Here is a 21,723-nt window from a genome sequence, read left to right on the forward strand (position 1 = left end):
ATGCTTCTTCATTAATGAACGGACTCCATGATGACTAGTTTAATACATATCCTCCCAATTATTAAATATGCAGGTGGTTTCCAGCTTCAGCTTGCTTCCCATCACAAATGCTGCTGCCATAGGCAGTGTCTGAAAGTAATTTTCTTTCACTTGGATTATTTCGAGTAGGTGTATTCCCAATATAGATCAGGAGAAAGTGAGTAATTTCACCAGGCTTGTTCCTTGATACAGCATTCTTAAAAAATGGTTACTCTGCTAAATCGTTCTATGAGCATATATTTATCTATTTTTCCTAGCTTCATCGATGGTCTCTTTTTATAACTTTTTTTTTTTTTTTGGAGCTGGGGACCGAACCCAGGGCCTTGTGCTTGCTAAGCAAGCGCTCTACCACTGAGTCAAATCCCCAACCCTTTTTATAACTTTCAATTAGCATTGCAGTAAGGCTAAAACTTCCTCCAAGGTTTATCTCTTTGGGTTTGTTCTTCTGTAAACTCTTTGATCCAGACGGTTTGTTTTCACACCTTCATTGAGCTACGGCTCACCTACATACAGTTCTTCCACTGAAGTACTTGATCGAATCTCTGTATATTTGGAGATGTGCAGTTAACACTTCAGTCAATCATAGAACAATTAATTCATCATTCCCCCTAAATAAAACAAACAAAACAAAACAAAAAAAAAAACCCTTGTATTAAGTCTTAATTCTTACCAATTCTCTTCCTTTTTAGTCTTAAATAACCACTAATTTTTCTGTTTTTTATAGTTGGGTCTGTTTTGATGTGTCTTATAAGTGGAATTCTACAACACGTGATTTTTAACCAAAAGACTTAACTTAGCACGACGCTCTGGAGGTTCACCATGCTGCAGCATGTCTGTTCGTCAGCCCTTGCCATTATTGAATAACCATGTAGATGTATTTCGTTGTTTTACCTATGTACTAGTTGATGGGTATGTGAGCCATCATCACCTTTTCTCCATTATAAATAATCCTGCTTCACTCCTCAGTTTTTGTGAGGCATGTGCTGCCTGTGTTGTGTATGTATGTAAGCGTGCCAGGGCTGGGTCGTCTCATAACTCTTTGACTGGACTAGAGTGACTACACTGTCGTCCAAAGTAGTCTCCCACCTTACGTTTTTTTACTATTTGTGTATAACAGTGAGCATTAGTTCCAGTTTCTTCACATACATGCTGTGTTCGCTGGCTAGAACTATCAGAACAAAATACCGCAGACTGAGCTGATTAAAGACCAGAACTTTTATTTTCTCACGGGTCTAGAGGGTAGAAATTCAAGATGGTTATCAGCAGATGATGTCTTCTCCCTGTGGCATGGAGTTTTGTTTGTTTGTTTTAGTAACCGTCTCCCTATAGAACTGGCATGGCCTCAAACTTGTGACGGTCTTTCAGTCTCAGCCTCTCCAGAGATCGGTTTACAGGTTTGCACCTCTCTGCTGAGCCCCGAGTCTTTGCACATATACCTATCTCTTCCTCCTCTCATAAGGATGACTGTCATACTGGGTTGGGACTTTCCCTTATGATGACATTTAACCTTAATCACCTCTCTTAAGTTGGGATGGTTAAAGCTTCAGTATTAATTGTTAGAGGACACAATTCAGTCCATAACACTTGACACTTGCTGCAATATTTTTCTAAATTATATATACTATATAAAATCGCTATCTTTTTATTAATATATAAGAAAATATTAATATGGTGATGTGGTTTTGATTTGCATTTGCTTGATGGCTACTGTTTTGACTTCTTTCCTTCCTTTCTTTTTTTTTCTTTCTTTCTTCCTTTCTTCCTTTCTTCCTTTCTTCCTTTCTTCCTTTCTTCCTTTCTTTCTTCCTTTCTGTCACTGTATCAAAAAACCTGATAGACAATTCAAAAGAGGAAAGATTTGTTTTGGTTTGTGGTTCCAGAAGCCTCAGTCCATGGTTGCTGGCCTCCATGGGCTTTGGCAGCACACCACAGCAGTAGGAGAGTCTTCCCCTCAGTGGTTTGGAAACAGAAAAGAGTCAGGAAGGGACCACAGGAAGACAACTTTTAAAAAGGTCCTCAGGAACCCAGTGCTTCTAACTCAGACCCTCTTCCATAGCTGTACCACTTCCTGACTATTCAGACTTTGAATCTATCAGTGTTTTAAGTCTTTCAATGAAGGTAGAGCCATCATGAGTCAATCACTTCTCCAATGTCCCACCTCTGAAACACTGCTTCGGTATCTGAGGACGTATAGGGTACATTTCATATCTAAGCCATTAGCAGCTATTAATACCTAGGCATATTTTACATGCTTGTTGGCATTTATACATCTTCTCTAAAGAAAAAGTTATGATTTACCTTTTGTCATGTCATATATTATTTCTGTTATAGATAATATACATTATTGATTATTGGGAAATTAACCATAGTAGACTTTTTCTAAACCTTGGGGTTAATGATAGACTTTTAAATATTTTTAATTAATTCTTTGAGACTATAATACATGCATAGAATGTATTTTGATCATATTCCCTCCAAATTCCTCCCAACCCCACCCAGATCTATACACCATCTTTCTACCCTATGCCAACTTTGTGTCCTATTTTTTAAATAACCATGACAGACTTTCTAAGAAAGATTAAAAAAACAAAAACAAAAACCTCTAAAAACATTTTAAAATCATTTAGTGTAACTACATGAAAATGAATACAGTCATTTCCCAAAATGTAACCAAACTAATTAAGCCAAAAGGTATGGTGGGTAAAAGACTATTCACAACGGACTAATTTTTTTTTTCTTTTCTTTTTTTCGGGGCTGGGGATTGAACCCAGGACCTTGCGCTTCCTAGGCAAGCGCTCTACCACTGAGCCAAATCCCCAACCCCAACGGACTAATTTTTATACACATACTTTATAAATACATATATAATCTGCATTTTAAAATGGTCAATAGATAGTATACTACATAAAGAGATGATGTATTGTGGGCTGGGGCAATAGGTCACAGTAAAGTGCTTGCCATGCCAACAGGAGGATGTGGATCAAAAGGACCTGAATTTGACCCAGAGCACCCATTTAAAAAGCTGGACATTGTGGCCAAGACTCGTTTCTTGCTTGGTGCTGGGGAGGCAGAAACTGGAGGCTCTCTAGGGCTTGCTGGCCAGCCAGTCTCGGTGAATCAGCAAGCCCCAGGTCTGGTGAGAGAACCTGTATCAAAAAATTAGGTGGTCAATCTCTTAAGATGATACCCAAAGGGGTTGGGGATTTAGCTCAGTGGTAGAGCGCTTGCCTAGGAAGCGCAAGGCCCTGGGTTCGGTCCCCAGCTCTGAAAAAAAAAGAACCAAAAAAAAAAAAAAAAAAAAAAAAAAAGATGATACCCAAAAGATGACCTCTAGCTCCCACACACCTACATACATGAGAACCTACACCTGACGTGTGCTCTTCCTCCAAAATAAGAATTAAATCAGGAAAACAAAACAAAAGCATGAGGACTGGTGAGATGCCTTACAACCTGTCCAGCATGGTCAAAACCGACCCTAACAAGTTGATCTCTGCACAAATGCCTTTGTACCTGTGCACATGTGGATGTGTGTGCAAACACACAAAAGCAAATACATTTAATTTAAAAAGTTAAAAGATAAATAATAAATTGGCATGTGTATGTTTGTGTGTCAGATTTCTGTTTCTGCGACAAAAGACCCGTGAAAAGTCAAAGTGGAAAAGATTTATTTGGGGTTTGGGGATTTAGCTCAGTGGTAGAGCGCTTGCCTAGCAAGCACAAGGCCCTGGGTTCGGTCCTCAGCTCTGGAAAAAAAAAGAAAAGAAAAGATTTATTTGTTAGTTTGTCTTTTTTTTTTTTTTCTTTTTCCGGAGCTGAGGACCAAACCCAGGGCCTTGCACTTACTAGGCAAGCGTTCTTCCACTAAGCTAAATCCCAACGCCGCTTATTTTGACTCATGATTTCAGAACTTTCTAACCATGTCCACTTGCTCTGGCCGCCTTTGTGTCTGTGGTGAGACCGGCTGCCTCGGCTGAAGCAGTTCACCACATTGCAACTCTAAATGTAAAGGCAGAAGGTGAGCCTACATACCTTTGGAGGGCGAGGTACTGATGACCTCCATACCCATGCGTGCACTATTTGGGAAAGTTTCTAACACGACCAACTGTAACACATGTGCTTTAGAGGAACTTTACAATCCTAAACCATACCGAACTAAAAGAGAAAAATAAGCAAAGATAACGAGCAGCAGAGATGTCGACAATTGCTGTATTACATAAAGACGTGATTGTGGGCACATACATGTAAGCAAGCACACATATAAAAACAAATCTTTTAAAAATAACAAATGGCCGACAAAAACAAGTTATGGAAGTACTTAGTTTGGCCCAGTTTGAAAGTCATGGTGGAAATCAAGACAGCAGGAGCATGAGGGAATGGTCATTGCATCCTCACTCGAACTGAGTCGTGTTCTTCTTAGTCAATCCAGGGCCTTCCAGCCCTTGAGATGGTGCTGCGCACAGTCAGGATGGGTCTTACCACCTCCACTTACCTTATCTCACAGATGTGCCCAGAGGTTTGTCTTCTGGGTGATTCTAGATCCTGTCAGGTTGACTATTAACCATTATTCAACCAAGACCTATTTGGTCTAAACAGGGAAGAGCCCTCCAGATCAGAAGCAAGTCTCTGGCGATACAGACCTTTCCCCTCTGCTGTCAGCTCCAGCCTGAATTCTCACTGATGCTTCGCTGAGCTTTGAGTGACCAGGGCGGGGGGGGGGGGGGGGGGGGGGGGGGGGCGGGGGGCGGGGATCGGCTGGTCAGACCCCGCCCCCGGATTCCCGCGCTCGTCTCCTATTGGCTGGCTTGTTGGTGGGCGGGACCCTGCACGGAGCTCAACGCCTGGGGACACGGCAGAGGCGAACGAGGTGAGGGAGGAGCTCAGAGCTGTGCAGGTCGGCGATGCCCGGGGCTGGTGTTCCGGCAGCGGCGTCGAGCCCCAAGTCCGGGGCCTCCGGGGCGTTGCAGGTGTCGGACTCCCTGAGGCGGTGAGCGCTTCCCTTGTCCCAGGTGCCCCTAGACGCCCGCGCTGAGGTTTCAAGGGGCGGGCCGCCAAGTCCCCTGTGGCTGTCAGTCACTCCCTGGCTCCTGCGCTCGTTGAGCGCTGGGCGTGTAGGAGGTGGCTGGCTGTCAGTTAAAGGCGCGGGACGCCTGGGCTTGCGCCCTTGGTGACACCAGCCCCTAGGCTGCACAGGCCCTTGGCCACATTTGCGGCCACAGTCCCTGGCCACTTTGGACAGGCTCAGCGCGAAGCCCTGGGTTCTGCGAAGGAGCATACATGACGGAGACCCCTGAGAGGATAGGTGGAGGGCTGGCCGCTCAGCGTCGGTGCAGCGAAATGGCTGGGATGAGCTCAGCTTTGAAAAGCTTGATCTTTTTCAAAAATGACACTTGCATAACTTGCTGTGGCTCATCTTAAAATAGTTTTTGATGTCAAGACTGTAGACGTTCGAATGCAAGACCGTCACATTCCCCCATCCAAGAGTAACTTTCGAGCTTTCTTATTTGGCTAGTAAGAAGCTTCTGTCATCAGAAGTTGGGGGAGGGGCTGCTGTGGAAGCTCAGGGGTGGAGCGCTTACCTTCTGTGCAAAGCCCCCTGAGTTTCATCCTCAGCACTTAAAAACAAAAAACAAACAAGAAAAAAAAAAGCCCACCATACATATTGAAGAATGGGAAAAATGAAAGGAGCCTTGCACAGCATTTGGGACGTTCTTGAAAGGCTGTATTTCTTCCATTTGTGTGATTTTCACCCACTGACACCCAGGCTTAGATTCAGAAAATGTTTAACAGCGCCCCCCTTAGCGGAGGGAAAGTGGGCGGCACCTGGCAGTTGGAGTAGTCAACCCACAGCTCAGCATAGGAGGCAGCAGCCCCTAATCAGGGCAGCTACTGGCATGTCCCATGAGTCACAAGGGACACTGTTTACATGCAGGCATTGGGGGCACTAAGAGGAATTGGCACTAAGAGGAATCGTCAGTCCCAGAGATTCATCCTTCTGGCTGGAATCTTCTTTGGTTTTCTGTAGGGACCTGCTGGGAATCACTTTGCATTTTGCACTCCTAGTGTGTGTGTGTGTGTGTGTGTGTGTGTGTGTGTGTGTGTGTGTGTGTGAATGACAAGCATTGTGGAGAAACGCTTTGGTGTTATGTCATCCTTCTTGGTGCCAACTTTTTGAGTCAAGTTCTTGTGACATTGTTTCAGTCTGCCTTGCCCTTTCTCAGCCCCCAGGGTTGGTTTGAGTGAAAAGGAGTGGTGGCACTAGGTGGTTTTAATTGCTGGGTTTGGTTTGGTTTGGTTTTGTGCCCGCACGCGTGCGTGCGTGCGTGCGTGTGTGTGTGTGTGTGTGTGTGTGTGTGTGTGCTGCAACTTAATCTGAAGTCTTTAAACGATGATAGTATTACTGACTTTTAAAAGGAGTGTATATTAGAGATTGTTCTTACTTGAGGACAAGAATGTACAAACACTAATTTTATTCGGTAAGTAGGAAGAACTTCGAATGGACCTTTTCAAAACCAACATTGCTACAGAGAATTTGCTAGCACTTTGGGGTGGTTTAAATGAGAATGGCCTCCGTAGGGTCATATACTTGCATGCTTATCCCAAGTTGGTGAACTGTTTAGGAGGTGTGGCCTTGCTGGAGGGGCTGTGGTCTTGCTGGAGGGGCTGTGGTCTTGCTGGAAGAGGGGTGTCGCTGGGAGTGGGCTTTGAGGTTTCAAAAGCCCACACAAGCCCCAGCCTCTTTATCTCTGCCTGCTGTTTGCCAGTCAGAATGTAAAGCTCTGAACCGCTGCTCTAGCTCCATGCCTGTTCGCTTCCCACCCTGAGAACAATGGACTGACCATGAAACTGTGAGCAAGCCCACAATGCTCTCGTTAAGTTGTCTTGGTCATGGTGTCTCTTCACAGCAATAGAGCAATAACTGAGACACCCTTGAATTTATATCTTCTGTTCATTTTGCTTTGCCATAGGCTTAAAGATCGATTTGCTGTCCCTACTTGTCAAAACTTTTTAGTGTCTTTCTTTTAGAGTTAAGTATATTTTAAGAAGGGAGGTTATAAAATGTATTATTCCTTATTGTAGCTTCTCAGAATGGAAAAGCTTAATAATGCTTTATGGCAATAGAATAATTTAGAGAACATAGGACTGGAGAGATGACTCAGAAGTTCAGAGTACTTGTTGCTTTCGGGAAAATTTTGGTTTTGGTTCCTGGCATCCACCACATTGGCTCACAACCATCCGTAACTCCAGTCTCAGGGACCTGATGCTCTCTTTTGGCCTCTGCACTTACCAGGCAGGCACATGTTGCACATACACATTCAGGCAAAACACTCATACATATAAAGGAAATAAATCTAAATAGACTTGATTTTTTTATTTTAGCCTGGTGTGTTGGCACATACCTTTAATCCTAGCACGTAGGAGACAGAGACGGGCAGATCTCTGAGTTCAAAGCCAGTCTGGTCTACAGAGCTAGTTCCAGGACAGCCAGAGACACTCTGTCTTGAAAAACAAAACAAAAAAGTCAAATGCTTTTCAGGTAGTGGTGGTGCATGCCTTTAATCCCAGCACTTAGGAAGCAGATGCAGGCAGATCTCTAAATTCAAGGATACCCTGGTCTCCATAGTGAGTTCCAGAACAGCCAGAACTAACTACGTTGTGAGACTCTGTGTGTGTGTGTGTGTGTGTGTGTGTGTGTGTGTGTGTGTGTGTGTGTATGGAGAGAGAGAGAAGGAGAATGTTATAATAATAACTGTTCAAGTCCCAGCATCCACATGGCAGCCCAGAACTGTCTATCTCCAGTTCCAGGGCATTTGATATCCTCAACCAATATACATAAAATTTAAAAACATGTTTTAAAAAACATATATTAAGTTGACTATTTTTTAAAAGTGTACTATGATTTGTAGAATGGTAGAGTATGCTGTACCTCATCTAAAACAATTCTAAATGTCAAGATAATCATTGGAATGGAACATTTGCGCTTTTGTTTACTAAATAGTAATTTTGAGCTCTTTTATTTTTGGTAATGTATCATCTTTCATTAAAGAAATAGTGCAAAAAAAATCTAAAAATACCTAGTTGTTCTAGCTTCCTTATTGTTCTTATGATAAATGAATGCTCTGACCAAAAATAACTTGGGGAGGAAAGGGATTATTTGGCTTACACTTGTGGGTCTTGGTCTCTCACTGAAGGAAGTCAGAGCAGGAGCTCTAGGCGGGAACTGTGAGGAAACAATGCTGTCAAAGCACAATGCATAGTTAGCCTTTACGTGTAACGCAGACCACCTACCTGGGGATGATACCACCCTCAGTTAGCTGGGTCCTCTCACATCGATTAATAATCAAGATAATCCTCCACAGACATGCCCACTGACCAGTCTGATCTAGGCAGTTCCTCAGTCGAGGCTCTCCTGTGTCAGACGACTGTAAGCTGTGTGAAGGTGAGAATAAGGCTACCTAGGGCACTAATGCGTCCACCCCTTCTTTTCCAAGGATCATCATCATTAGTAGTACAGTTGCTTCTGCTTGCTTTCACCCACAGCTACATGCTCAGCTTTTAATTTTAGAATGCTAATATATGGAATATGCCATTTTAGGGTGAGTGGGTGGAAGCCCAATAGGCCTTATTAAGATTTCAGTTTTTCTCCATTGAAGCGTTAGTGCCACCAGAGGTTTGGGGTTTGGTGAGAAGAGAAGCTTATTTAGCTGTTCTATTATTATGTGGGTAAATATGGCTACTTTAAAGCCAAATGAGGCTGCTTTTATTTATCTTTCTGTCATTCTTTGAGTCCTTCCTCTAAATGTTTTTTTTTCTTTTTTCTTTTTTTTCGGAGCTGGGGACCGAACCCAGGGCCTTGCGCTTGCTAGGCAAGCGCTCTACCACTGAGCTAAATCCCCAACCCCCCTCTAATTGTTTTAATGCCATCAAATAGGCCAGACGATGCAGGGCTCTGTCAATCTCAGTTTTAGAAAGTCTGCTTCTTCATGTCTCTCATATCTACACTCTCGTCTGCTCTTTCAAGAACAATATCTTTAAAGAGGCAAGGAGATAGGTTCTCACACAAGAGCAGCAGGGAAGGAAACCATCAGAGCTCTGGGAAATAAAAACTGGAATCCAAATGGAAGTGAGAATGAAAAGACTAGACAACAATGTTGTCAGAGTTTGAGGTACAACACGGTTCTGAGTCTTTCTTTTTTATGATTTAGTTATTTTTACTTTATCTGTACAAGTGTTTTATCTGCATTTATATAAATGCACCATATGCATGCAGTGTCCACACTAGCCAGAAAGGGTGTCAGATCTCCTGGAACTGGAGCTACAGACCACTGGGAGCTGCCAATGGGTGCAGGTAGCTCTGTTCTTCTGTAAGGACGGCGAATGCTATTTATTTTATTTTATGTACATTGGTGTGAGGATCCCCTGGAACATGGAGCTGTGAGCTGTCATGTGGATGCTGAGAATTGAACCCCGGGTACTCTAGATGAGCAGCCAATGCTCTTAACCACTGAGCCATCTCTCCATCCCCATAAATATATTTAACTACTCTCCAGCCTGAGTCCTGGGTTGTTCATGTGATCTTTCCTGGTATAATTCCTTTGCTGTTAGACCCTGTTTTTGCTTAAACAGGGTTTCCCTGCGGATTCCTAGCTGACCTGGAACTCACTATGTTGACCAGGTTGGCCTCGAACTCACAGAGGTGCACTTGTCACTCCTTTCTGAGTGCTGGGATTAAAGGCCTGCACTACCACATCTGGCTGGTTTACTCACGTGAAAAAAAAGTTAGTTATTATTCTTTTGTGTTTCTGTATGCACACACAAGTGAAGGTCAGAGAATAACTTGGGAATCATTTCTCTTCTACTGTGGGATCTGGGGGCTGCGCTCAGACTATCAGGTTGTGTAACAAATACTGAGCTGTCTCACTAGTCCTAGTTTACTTATTTTGGTGAAGCATTTAGTCCAGTTATTTCCAAGAAAAGATCATTTTTCGGGGCTGGGGATTTAGCTCAGTGGTAGAACGCTTACCTAGGAAGCGCAAGGCCCTGGGTTCGGTCCCCAGCTCCGAAAAAAAGAACCAAAAAAAAAAAAGAAAAGATCATTTTTCTTAATCTCTTTTTAGTCTTTGTATGTCTTAAAAATTTTGTGTGTTCAAGTGTCTATGAGTGCACATATGTGTACAGGTGAGTGTGTGTGTGTGTGTGTGTGTGTGTGTGTGTGTGTGTGTGTAGGCCATAAGTCAACCTCTGTTGTTCTTCAGGAGCTGTCACCTTGTTTTCTGAGACAGGTTCTATCACTGGAATTGAGAGGTGTCTTTCTAACACAAGTTATGGATTTGCCTGTCCCTGCCTCTCCTGAGCTGCTGTTACACTACCTCCTTTTTTTTTTTTAAGATTTATTTATTTTTATGTGAGTATGGGAGTACACTGTCGCTGTCTTCAGACACACCAGAAGAGGGCATCAGATCCCATTATAGATGGTTGTGAACCATAGTAGTTGCTGGGAATTGAACTCTGGACCTCTGGAAGACCTCTGTGCTCTTAACCACTGAGCCATCTCTCCAGCCACACACTACCTCCTTTTTAAAGGGGTATAGAGAATCAGACTGTATTAATTTTTTGATTCTAGTTTTTCTTCTATTTCTTTGTTTCTGTCAATTGAAGTCCATTTAACTCTTTGAGGTTCCATTTTCTCTGAATGCAGGATAAAATATTGGGAGCAGAACCACTGAATGGAATACGGTAAAATCTCCATGACTATCTTGGTGTTCAGCGTCATAAGAGGACTCGTGGGACTTTAATACACTCCTGTTCTCAGCTAGGATGTTTAACAGTAAAAGGACATGGAGGAAATGTGGCAAAAGGAAAAGATTCATAGAATGAAGTCTTCAAAAAGCAAGGCACATCTATGGGGTAGCAGGGCAACATTCAGGAAGCGGAGATAGGTAGATTTCTGAGTTCAAGGCCAGCCTGGTCTACATAGGGATTTCCAGGAGAGCCAGGTTACACAGAGAAACCATGTAGAAAAATGAAAGCAAAAAACAAAACAAAACAAAACAAAAAAACCAACAAACCGGGGGCTGGAGAGATGGCTCAGCGGTTAAGAGCACCCGACTGCTCTTCCAGAGGTCATGAGTTCAATTCCCAGCAACCACATGGTGGCTCACAACCATCTGTAAAGAGATCTGATGCCCTCTTCTAGTGTATCTGAAGACAGCTACAGTGTACTTATATATAATAAATGAATAAATAAAAAAAATTAAAAGAAAAAAAAGAATTACCATTATCAAGAAATAAAAAGTACATTCACTTTAAAAAAAAAAAAAACCAACAAACACCAAGGTACAAGCTCCAAAAGTCCTTCTTCCGTGCAGTTCCACAGGGTACAATTATAGGTGTGACAAAATGTCTGTGTGAGGTTTCTGTTGGGGGCTGCAGTGTGGTGTAGGCACTGGTGTAGTGCGTATCTGAGTTCTGGACTCTTGGAAAGCAGGTGTTTCATACAAACTATATTATTTATACTGTTTAGGTGCAGTGAGCCATCCTTCTTCCTTAGGGAATTGTGGAAGCCTTCCAGAAATCTGAGTTCCTAGATATCAGCCAAGGGCTGACCTTGCAACCATCCTTTCTAAAGGTTGAAGTGTCAGGTCTGTCACATGAGCTCTTCCACACGGGGACCACGTGCAGTCGTCCAAACACATTTGAACATTCTTTGCCTCAGTTTACCTCTAATGATTGGCTTGCAGCTCTCTTGTGTTTCATTTCCATTACAGCCCACCTAAACACTGCAAATATTTCTTTGAAGAAATATTCATTATGAGTACCGTATTTACATGAACCAGTTTTCTCATTTCTAATAAAAAGTATTTAAGCAAAGTGTTTTAATAAGAAATAATATAGGTCATTTTTATGTACGTTGAAAATGGTTCCCAGAAGTGAAAATCACAACTTTAACTTTATTCTTAAAATGGTAGGATTTAAGAACGAATTCCAAAGCAGGCTCCCTGATTGTACACATCATGATAATGAACCAGCATTCTGAATAACAATGTGTGAATGCATTCCGTATTCTACACTTCATGTAACTCTACAGGTGAAGGTACCAAGAGTAAATATTTTATCACTGGAACATGCAATAGATCCTTCTCTGTTGCTGTGACAAAAGCAACTGAAGGTTCAAAGAGTTTTTGGCTTATAGTTCTAGGGGGATACAGCCCACCATGGCAGGAAGGCATTGGTGGGGCCATGGTAGCAGAGATAGAAAGCTGGCTATCTTGTATCCACACTCAGGAGGCAAAAAACAGCAGGAAGTAGGAGCAGGCTCTAAAACCTCAAATCCTCTCCCCTGTAATGTACTTTCTCCAGCAAGCCTCTACCTTCTAGAGGTCTGTAATCTTCCCAAACAGTACCAACAACTGGTGACTAATTGTTCAAACATATGAACCCATGTGGGACACTTCTTACCCAAACCCACAACAAAGCATCAGAACTCTACAGATATATTTTGAAACCATTTCATAATTTAAAACATTAACTGGTAAAGTGTTTATCTTTGAACAAAAAGTATCTGTGTTCCTTTCTCACATAAAACTTGAGTTAAAAAAATGAAGTGTGTGTGTGTGTGTGTGTGTGTGTGTGTGTAGGCATGCATGACAAGTGAGGTTTCTCTCTTTCACTTTGTTTGAGACAGGATCTCTCTTCTACTGTTGTACTGTATAGCTTAGCTAGACTTCAGGCTCCGGCTTCTCCTGTCTCTGACTCCCACTTCCCTCTAAGAATGCTGGGATCAAATTCAGGGAGTTAGGCTTAAATAGCAATTGCTTTCACTCACTGTACCAGCTACAGCAACTGGCAGAAACCCCGTTTAAAAAAAACAAAACAAAACAAAAAATAAAAAATGAAAACTTAGTTCTTTACTCTAGTCCTTCATTCTGTATTATCTATTGCATGTAACTCTACAGGAGGTCACATTGACATCTTGGCACAAGGGAAGTTATATCAAGTTTTGGGTTTTAGGTCAAGGATATTAGGAACTGTGAGAAAAACGAAGTAAGTACTCCTGATTGCTGTTTTGTTTTTTTGAGACAGGATCTCACATTGTTCTTCTGGCTGGCCTGGAATTCACAGCCCAGGCTGACCTTGGATAATAGGTGACCCTCTTGCCACAGACTCCACAGTGCTGGGATTATAGGAATGAGCCACTATGGCCAGCTTTAATTTTAATTTTTTTCAATTTCAGATTTAGGGACTGTGATAATAAATGCTTGGTTCTCTGACATGCCTGAACTATCCTTCATGATTTCAGATTTCTGGGTTTTCTTTTTATCTTGGTCATTTTAGCCATGCAGTTTACTGTTGTGGCTCCTACAGATTTTTTTTTTTTTTTTGATTTATTTATTATGTATACAGCGTTGCACCTGCATGTACACGTGCAGGCCAGAAGAGGGCACCAAATCTCATTATAGATGGTTGTGAGCCACCATGTGGTTGCTGGGAATTGAACTCATGACCTCTGGATGAGCAGACAGTGCTCTTTTTTTTTTTTTTTTTTTTTTTGGTTCTTTTTTTTTTTTTTTTTTCGGAGCTGGGGACCGAACCCAGGGCCTTGCGCTTCCTAGGTAAGCGCTCTACCACTGAGCTAAATCCCCAGCCCCGCAGACAGTGCTCTTAACCGCTGAGCCATCTCTCCAGCCCTACAGATGTCTTTATATTATGACCCTTATCATTGGTGGGAGGCAGAGCAGAATCATAACTATATTCTTGGGTAAGATGTTGTCTTAGTTTGCTTTCTATTGCTGTAATAAAACTCCATAACCAAAACAAATTGGGAAGAAAAGGATTTGTAACAGTCCATCATCGGGGGAAGTCAAAGAACTCAAGGCAGGAACTTGGAAGCAGAAATGCGAAGCAGACAATATGGAGGAGCACTGTTTATTGGTGTTTTCTGAATGGCTAGATCAGCCTGCTTTTTTTTTTTTTTCTTTTTTTCCGGAGCTGGGGACCAAACCCAGGGCCTTGCGCTTCCTAGGCAAGCGCTCTACCGCTGAGCTAAATCCCCAACCCCAGCCTGCTTTCTTATATACCCCAGGACTACCTGCCCAGGGATGGCACTGCCCACAGTGTGCTTGCCCTTTCACATCAATCAAGAAAATGCTCCACAGGACTCCTGCAGGCCTAACTGATGGGGATTCCTCTTCTTATTACTCTAGAAAAAACCCTAGGGGTTGGGGATTTAGCTCAGTGGTAGAGCGCTTGCCTAGGAAGCGCAAGGCCCTGGGTTCGGTCCCCAGCTCCGAAAAAAAGAACCAAAAAAAAAAAAAAAAAAAAAAAAAAAGAAAAAGAAAAAACCCTAACCAATGTAGATGTCTATGAAAATGTGATGATCACATTATTTTAATTACTATTATTACATTTCTGCCATTTTTATTCTTAGTTGAGCACTAAGCCTATTTTCTTGTGTTGTATTGTTTCATTGTGACAGTTGTAGGAAATGGACTTGGAAAATGTCTATTTGTTTTGCCATTTTACGTACTTATCAGACTGGTATCATATACCACGGGATCCCCCTTCACGCAATCCCTATCAAAGCCCAGTGATGGCTGGGTAGGTGGCACAGGCCTTTAATCCCAGCACTTGGGTAGCAGAGGCAGGCAGATCCCTATGAGTTTGGCTAACCCAGGTCTACATAGCAAGGTGCAGGTCAGCCACGGTTACATAGTGAGACCCTGTCTCAAAAATCAGTAGCAAACAAACAAACAAACAAACAACAAAAATCTAATGATAGTTGATAGAAGGAGGAATAAAAATCCATCTAAAATTCATAAGGGATCCTGCACGGTTAAAATGATTCTAAAAGACAAATCTGAAGGATTCACACTTGTTGATTTCAAAACTTTCTACAAAGGTATAGTGATTAAAACTGTGATGTTAGTGTAGGAAGAGACATAAATAAAACTGTGAATTGATGGTGGAAGCATAACCTTCTTCAGCCACCTTCCTTAAACGGATGCCACGCTGGGTGTGAAAACACACTCCTGAATCTGTCAAGAGGAAGAGGCGGAGGATAGCAAGTTCAAGGCCAGACTAAAACCAAGACGGTCTCTAAAACAGAAATGGAGTCAAATGAAATGCATTTTTTTAAAAAAAAAGTGGTTATTTAAAAGACAAAATCAAGCATAGGATCACCATGTGATCTAGCAGTTCCACCTCTAGTGAGACCCTGTCTCCAGCGAACAGAAAAGCAGAGGGATGGAAATTGCACTGTTCCTACCCAGAGAAAGATCAAACATGGGCAAGGAAAAGGCCAAGTTTTTCATTAATTTAATCACAGCCTCTCCCTGCTTCCCAGTCCCACCCTCACAAATCCTCCTCCCATTACTCCCTCCCCTTGGGTACTGCCCTTCCCTGGGATATCAAGTCACAGCAGGACTAAGCACACATGTCCTCTCTCACAGAGGCCATACAGGACAGCCCAGCTAGGGGAAGGGGATCAGTGACAGGCAACAGAGTCAGAGACAGCACTGCTCCAATTGTTAGGGGACCCACATGAAGACCAAGCTGCCCATCTGCTACAAATGTGTAGGTGGCTTGGGTCCAGCCCCTGCACGCTCTCTGGTTGGTGATTTGATCTCTGGCAGCCCTCGTGGGCCCAGGTTAGTTGACTCTGTAGGTCTTCTTTATGGTGTCCTTGACCCCTCAGGCTCCCTCAATCCAATCCTATCTCCCTCTTCCACAACGCTCCCAGAATTCCACCTGATGTCTGGCTGTGGGTCTCTGCATCTGTTTCCATCGGCTGCTGTATGAAGCCTCTCAGGAGATAGTTATGCTAGGCTCCTGTCTGCACTTTTATGACAACACAACACACAGTGAGCAATCGAGAAGGAAGATCCATAGCTGCATTTGAGCCAGGGAAAGGGTAGTACCGCCAGGGAGAAGGAGACAAGGCAGCTTCTCACAGGCTGCAGACATCTGCCTCAGAACCAGACTGTCAGTGCTGCAGCAAAATTAGTGTATTTAAAAAAAATAATAATAATACAGTGAGGACTGGTGCCTCAACTGATCCGTTCATGGTTAAACACACCCTAGGAAGATGTTTCTTGAAGCTCTAACATTCTCATTGAAGATTCTTCAAGAGATCAAAGAAAAGAAGGTGGTTCCCATGATATATGATACTGGGCAAGTCAATGTGTAAAATGTTGAAGCAAATAGGTCTTGAAAGGGATTGCATTAACTGTGTAGCCTGCTGGGAGTAGAATTGCCATTTGACCATACTCCATCCTCTAACCTGTGAACATGGGGTTTCTTTCCTTTTATTTGTGTCTTTGATTTCTCTCAATAGTGTTTTGTGATTTTCAGTGTACATCTTTTTGAGGTCATGGCCGAAGTTTATTCCTAGAAGTATTATTTATGATGCTGCTATAAAGATACTGTTTTCTTTCCTTTTTGTTCTGTTTCCTTTGTTCTTTGTTTTGTTTGTTTGTTTGTTTGTTTTGTTTTTGTTTTTGTTTTTTTTGAGGGTTTCTTTGTGCAGTCCTGTCTGTTCTGGAACGAGCTCTGTATAAGCAACTGGTTTCAAACTCAGAGATGCACATGCCTCTGCCTCTGCCTCTGCCTCTGCCTCTGCCTCTGCCTCTGCCCCTGCCCCTGCCCCTGCCCCTGCCCCTGCCCCTGCCCCTGCCCTTGCCCCTGCCCCTGCCCCTGCCCCTGCCCCCTAGTGAGTGAGCCACAAAGCAAAGTCATTGTTTTCTTAATTCTTTTCAAATTCCTTATATTTAGTGTACAGGAGCATAGGTGATTTGTGTGTTGGTTGTTTTTTAAATCTTTCAAGATTATTGAGTTTATTAATTCCACAGGTAAGTATTGCATGTGGGGGAGTGGGGTATGTTGGAGTGTGATCTTTAGGATCTAGTATACTGTATCCCGTCATTTAGGAATACTTTTTTATTTATGATTTGGATGCTATTTATTTATTTGTTTTGCCTATTACTCTGACTAGACCTTCACTTCCTATGTAGAATAGAAGTGGCTAGAGAACAACCTTGGGTATCATTCTCAGAACATGGCCACCCCTAGCAATAGTATCTGTCCTTTGGAGAAAGATCACTGACTAGGTTCGACTGGCTGGCCACAGAGCTCCCGTGATCCTCCAGTCTCTGCCTCCCCATTGCTGAGATTATAAGTGTACACGTGGCTTTTAAATGTAGGTTCTAGAGACCAAATTCTGCTCCTCGAGCTTGCAAGGAAAGTGCTTTACTGACTAAGTTATTTTCCCAGCCTGGATGGTTTTCCTATGAGATCACAATTAAGAATGGTGTAGGAAGTTATCATGTCCTTTGCAATGACTCCAGGGATAGTCCTGACTGTGGTGGTGAAACAGTGAAGAAAAGACAGACAGATGAACACATGTACACACAGAAAAGCTGGGATTGTGTGGTGGGCTCTGATAGAGATACTGCAGCACCTTGGAGGCTCAGCATGTTTATTATATGGAGTTTAACAGAGACATGGGGTCATTGCACACAACTGAACAGGAGATGGGTCATTACACACAGATCAACACGGAGACAGATTTATGGTATACAGCTGCATCAAGGAGGCAGGTTCAGCTAATCTAGACAGGAGTGGTCTCTGTGGGGAACAGTTTTCAGGCTGTAAATATCCTAGGGTAGGAGAAGCTATGCTGGATATTTTCTGCTTACACTGTCAACACTAGCCCTTGGTCCCCTGAAGAAGGTTTTGCCATTCCTTTGAATCCTAGGCTATAGGATCCTTGACATGGCTGTGCCAATGCCCACAGCAAACTTCACTCAGGATTTAACTCATTCATGGCTTCCTAAATCTCTAGAGTAAGTTTGCATCTATGTAACAAGGTATAGAAGGAGAATGAAAAGACAAAAAACAAAAAACAAACAAACAAACAAATAAAAAACCAGAAAGGAAAATATGCCCAGGTGGTGAGACAAGACAGTTGCATTAGTAGAAAATTTAATAATTCACAACAGAGCAATAAATTAGTGTGTTCAATAACAGAATTTTTATAGAAATAATAAAAGAACATTGAAAATGAAACCATATAGAATACATATAGGATGGGTGGTGGTGGTGTATGCTTTTAATTCTAACACTGGGGAGGTAGAGGCAGGCAAATCTCTGTGAGTTTGAGCCAGCCTGATCTACAGAGTGAGTTCCAGGAGAGCCAGGGGCTACACAGAGAAACCCTGTATTGAAAATCCAAAAAGAAAAGAAAAGAAGGAAGAAAGGAAGGAAGGAAGGAAGAAAAGACAGACAACCATATAGCATAAGAGAGATGACTAACTAGTTAGAGTGCTGAGAATCAGAGTGCTCAGCCTTAAATGAGACATTTGTAATAACTCAATCAAGACTCTAGATACGGGGTTGGGGATTTAGCTCAGTGGTAGAGCGCTTGCCTAGGAAGCGCAAGGCCCTGGGTTCGGTCCCCAGCTCCGAAAAAAAGAACCAAAAAAAAAAAAAAAAAAGACTCTAGATACATTGTAGAAGAGTGGTAGAGAAGAAAGTAAGGACCAGACAAAGGGTGGGAACTATGCTGTAAAATGTTGTCTTTGGATGAGACACGGCCACAGTGTCATGGACTCACTGCAGCTTTGGTTATCTGCACAAGATCAAGTCAACAACATCAGCCAGTCATTCCATCAGGAAGCACTATTTGGGCTCAGTGGGTTGCTAAGGGCAAAAAGAGACAGGAAAGTGGGAGGGGGGCTTTTAGTGCTGTTTAGTGGGAGTGGAAGGAGGGAGTTTGTGGTAGATAGAATCAAGATACATTGTATGCACATGCAGAGCTTTCCAAGAATAAATAGAAGATATTCTACTAAAAATATGTACAGGAGAGGAAAGGGAATGGAGAAATGTTGTAACTAAAATAAAATGTAAAAAATAAAATAAAGCAAGAAAAAAATGTGTAGTGATAGCATATTCCTATAATCTCAACACCCAGGAGGCTGAGGCAGGTGTATGTATCCCTTATCACTTCAAGACCCGCCTGGTTTATAGACAGCAAGTTCCAGGTTATCCAGGGCTACACAATAAGTATGTATTATGTGAGTGTGTGTGTGTGTGTATATATACATGTATGTTTGTATATATGTATATGTGTACATATGTATATATGTATATGTATATATGTGTGTATATGTGTAAACACACATGTGTGTGTATGTGTGACATACTGCTGGATCTTTAGGGGTTAAAGAGATGGATTTGTCTTCAAGAGAGTGGTCTGCAATTCTAGAGGACCCTAGTTCATTTCCCAGAAAGTGGTTCACAACTGCATGTAGCCTCACTTCCTGTGGATGTGTCATCCTCTTTCTGGTCTTTGTTCGCACACACACCCCTCTAATCCCCCCACAAAAAGAACTGTCTTCAGACAGTAACAGAAAAGTCACACAGGCCTCTAAGGAGCCTGGAGTAGCCATTCTTGGCCTAGTACTTCAATAATAGACTGACGTGTCCAATTCTATCATTTTGCTTTTTAAAATGATGTAGATAAGTTCACAATAGAAAGTGACCAAAATTATAAAAAGCAGATAAAACATAAGTCTTAAAATCAATCGGCTTTGACTTCTTCCATAGATTCTGAGATGTTTTCAGTTCAGTACTACAACAAAGCACCACAAGGTGGCGACAGAACTCAAATACTTTTTAAAAGTAGACTTGGAAAAGATCTCGTGTTGCCCTGATGAAAGTAAAAGTTTAAGAATGTCCCTTTCGGAATTTATGGATAAGTCCCGATGCTTGCTCTGGCCAGTTTTTGCAAGGCATAACCCCTTTCAAGGCAATTAACACGATCAAAGAGCAATACCGCTGAGTGAATTTGAGGTCTGTCTCGGGTTCTAGCAGACGTTAAGTACAGCTTCCGTCGCTCTTTGCTCTCTCTGTCTCCGTAGCCCCTGCCCCCTGCCAGCAGGGCTGAAGAATGGCTGGGCAGTTAAGAATGCTTAGTGCTCTTGCAGAATCTGTTTCTCAGCACTTAAATAGAAGCTCACAGTCTCCAGTAAGTAACAATAGCTCCAGAGAAGCCAACTCTTCTGGCTTCCTTAAATTTCTGCATGCATGTGGTACACCAAAACTCATGCAGGCACCCAAAGAAGGGTACGTGGGAGGCCTTGAAAGAAAGAAAATGAGGGGGGGGGGGTGATGCAATTATAATTTCGATAAATAAATGATTTTTGAAATAAATCTTAAAAGAACTTCATAAGCTAGGGAAGGTGTGCAAAGCAGTGGTAAGGTGTGGATTCCAGAGGCTTCCTGCTTGTTAGCCCACAAGTTACTGTGTGGTATTCAGTGAACTACTCACCTTTGTGTCTCATTTCTCTGTCTGTAGAATAGAGGCTGCAGTAGTGCCCCTTATTCTGTATTATTCTTGGGATTAGATGAGTCTAAGAGTGTGAATGGACTTCGAACAATCCTAGATTGCACATGAGATGTAAAATTCTATGGAATTAAATTTTCAATTTTTTTTTTGTTTTTCTTTATTCATGATGGAGTTACCTCAATTTGATCTATTAACCAGATGAGTGAACTACTCAGGATTTTCCATGATTAAAAAACAAAGTTTAGGGGGTTGGGGATTTAGCTCAGTGGAAGAGCGCTTGCCTAGGAAGCGCAAGGCCCTGGGTTCCGTCCCCCAGCTCCGGAAAAAAAAAAAACAAAAAACAAAAAAACAAAAAACAAAGTTTAGGGCTGGGTGTAGTGTCTTTAATCCCAGTGTGCGACACTGAGGTAGGCAGACCTCAGTTGTGGGCGGTCCTGATGCTGTTTGTATTCTGATGTTAATTCAGATTGCTCAAGAGGGCTGCTCCCCTCCCCCACAGCAGTTGATCACTTAGGTGATCTCAGTTCAAACTGGTAAACAAAGGCTAGAGCAGGGTGGGGGGTGGGAGTGGAGGGGTGGGGAGGTGGGGAGTGGGGGGTGGTGTTTGAGAGTGGGAGCAGGGAGAAGACTTTGAGAGGGAAAGGAGAGAGGATTTAAAAGGAAGAGGAAAAAGCCAAGATAAAACAGAACTACAGGGCCAAGAAAAAGCATAAGTAACAAGGGGTCTTAGAGCTGGGAAGTAAGTTAATATAGTATTACATCTGCCCAATCTAAGCTTATAACTTGAAATAATTATAATATAATAAACAATTTATAATTATAATAGATTGCATGTTTATATGGGCTTACTGGGGTTGGAAATTCCAAGAACAGATCTCTGTTGAATTTGAGGCTAGCCTGGTTTATACAGTTCTAGGTCAGGTTTACACGGTCTTAAGACTCTGTCTTAAGAAAAAAAAAAATCTAGGGTCAGTGAGATAGCTCATTGGGTTAAGTAAGGCACTTACTACCAATCTTGACAATGACCTGAGTTCAGGTCCTAGGACCTACATGGTGGAAAGAGAGAACCCACTCTCACAAATTGTCCTCTGACACCTTCCTTACACATACACTATGGCATTTTTTTTTTTTTTTTTAGTGTGAAAAATTAAGTTTAGGGGCTTGAGGAAATAGCATAGTGAAGTGCTTGCCATGCAAAGCACGAGGATTGGAGTTTGATCCTGGGCCCAGATAAAAAGGTTGAGTAGGGTGGTACACCCTTATAAACCCAACATTAAGGAGAGGGCTTGATGACGGTCTCAACAAAATTGGCGAGCTCCTGACCAGTGGAAGTCCCTATCTCA

At 42.4% G+C, this 21,723-nt stretch overlaps 1 protein-coding gene and 1 long non-coding RNA gene across 14 annotated transcripts in view; one reads left to right on the forward strand and one right to left on the reverse strand.

Annotated features, from left to right (window-relative positions):
• Positions 1-1,239: 1,239 nt before the first annotated feature.
• LOC134486808 (uncharacterized) lies at positions 1,240-4,724 on the reverse strand. The gene is made up of 2 exons (XR_010066201.1): positions 4,529-4,724; positions 1,240-1,869 (listed from the first exon to the last, which is right to left on the reverse strand). It is a non-coding gene; the product is annotated as an uncharacterized LOC134486808 (long non-coding RNA).
• A 144-nt stretch (positions 4,725-4,868) lies between these two features.
• The window catches only part of Zfp638 (zinc finger protein 638), a 119,117-nt gene continuing 102,262 nt past the window's right edge, over positions 4,869-21,723 (forward strand). For all 13 annotated transcript variants that reach the window (XM_006236749.5, XM_006236751.5, XM_039107597.2 and 10 more), the window contains exon 1: positions 4,869-5,023. In XM_006236749.5, coding sequence (XP_006236811.1) covers positions 4,938-5,023 — 86 coding nt within the window. In that variant the 5' untranslated portion in view covers positions 4,869-4,937. The remainder of the gene's footprint in view (positions 5,024-21,723) is intronic.

The sequence above is a fragment of the Rattus norvegicus genome, chromosome 4 (genome assembly GCF_036323735.1).
Source record: "Rattus norvegicus strain BN/NHsdMcwi chromosome 4, GRCr8, whole genome shotgun sequence".
In the NCBI taxonomy this organism is placed as follows: domain Eukaryota; kingdom Metazoa; phylum Chordata; class Mammalia; order Rodentia; family Muridae; genus Rattus; species Rattus norvegicus.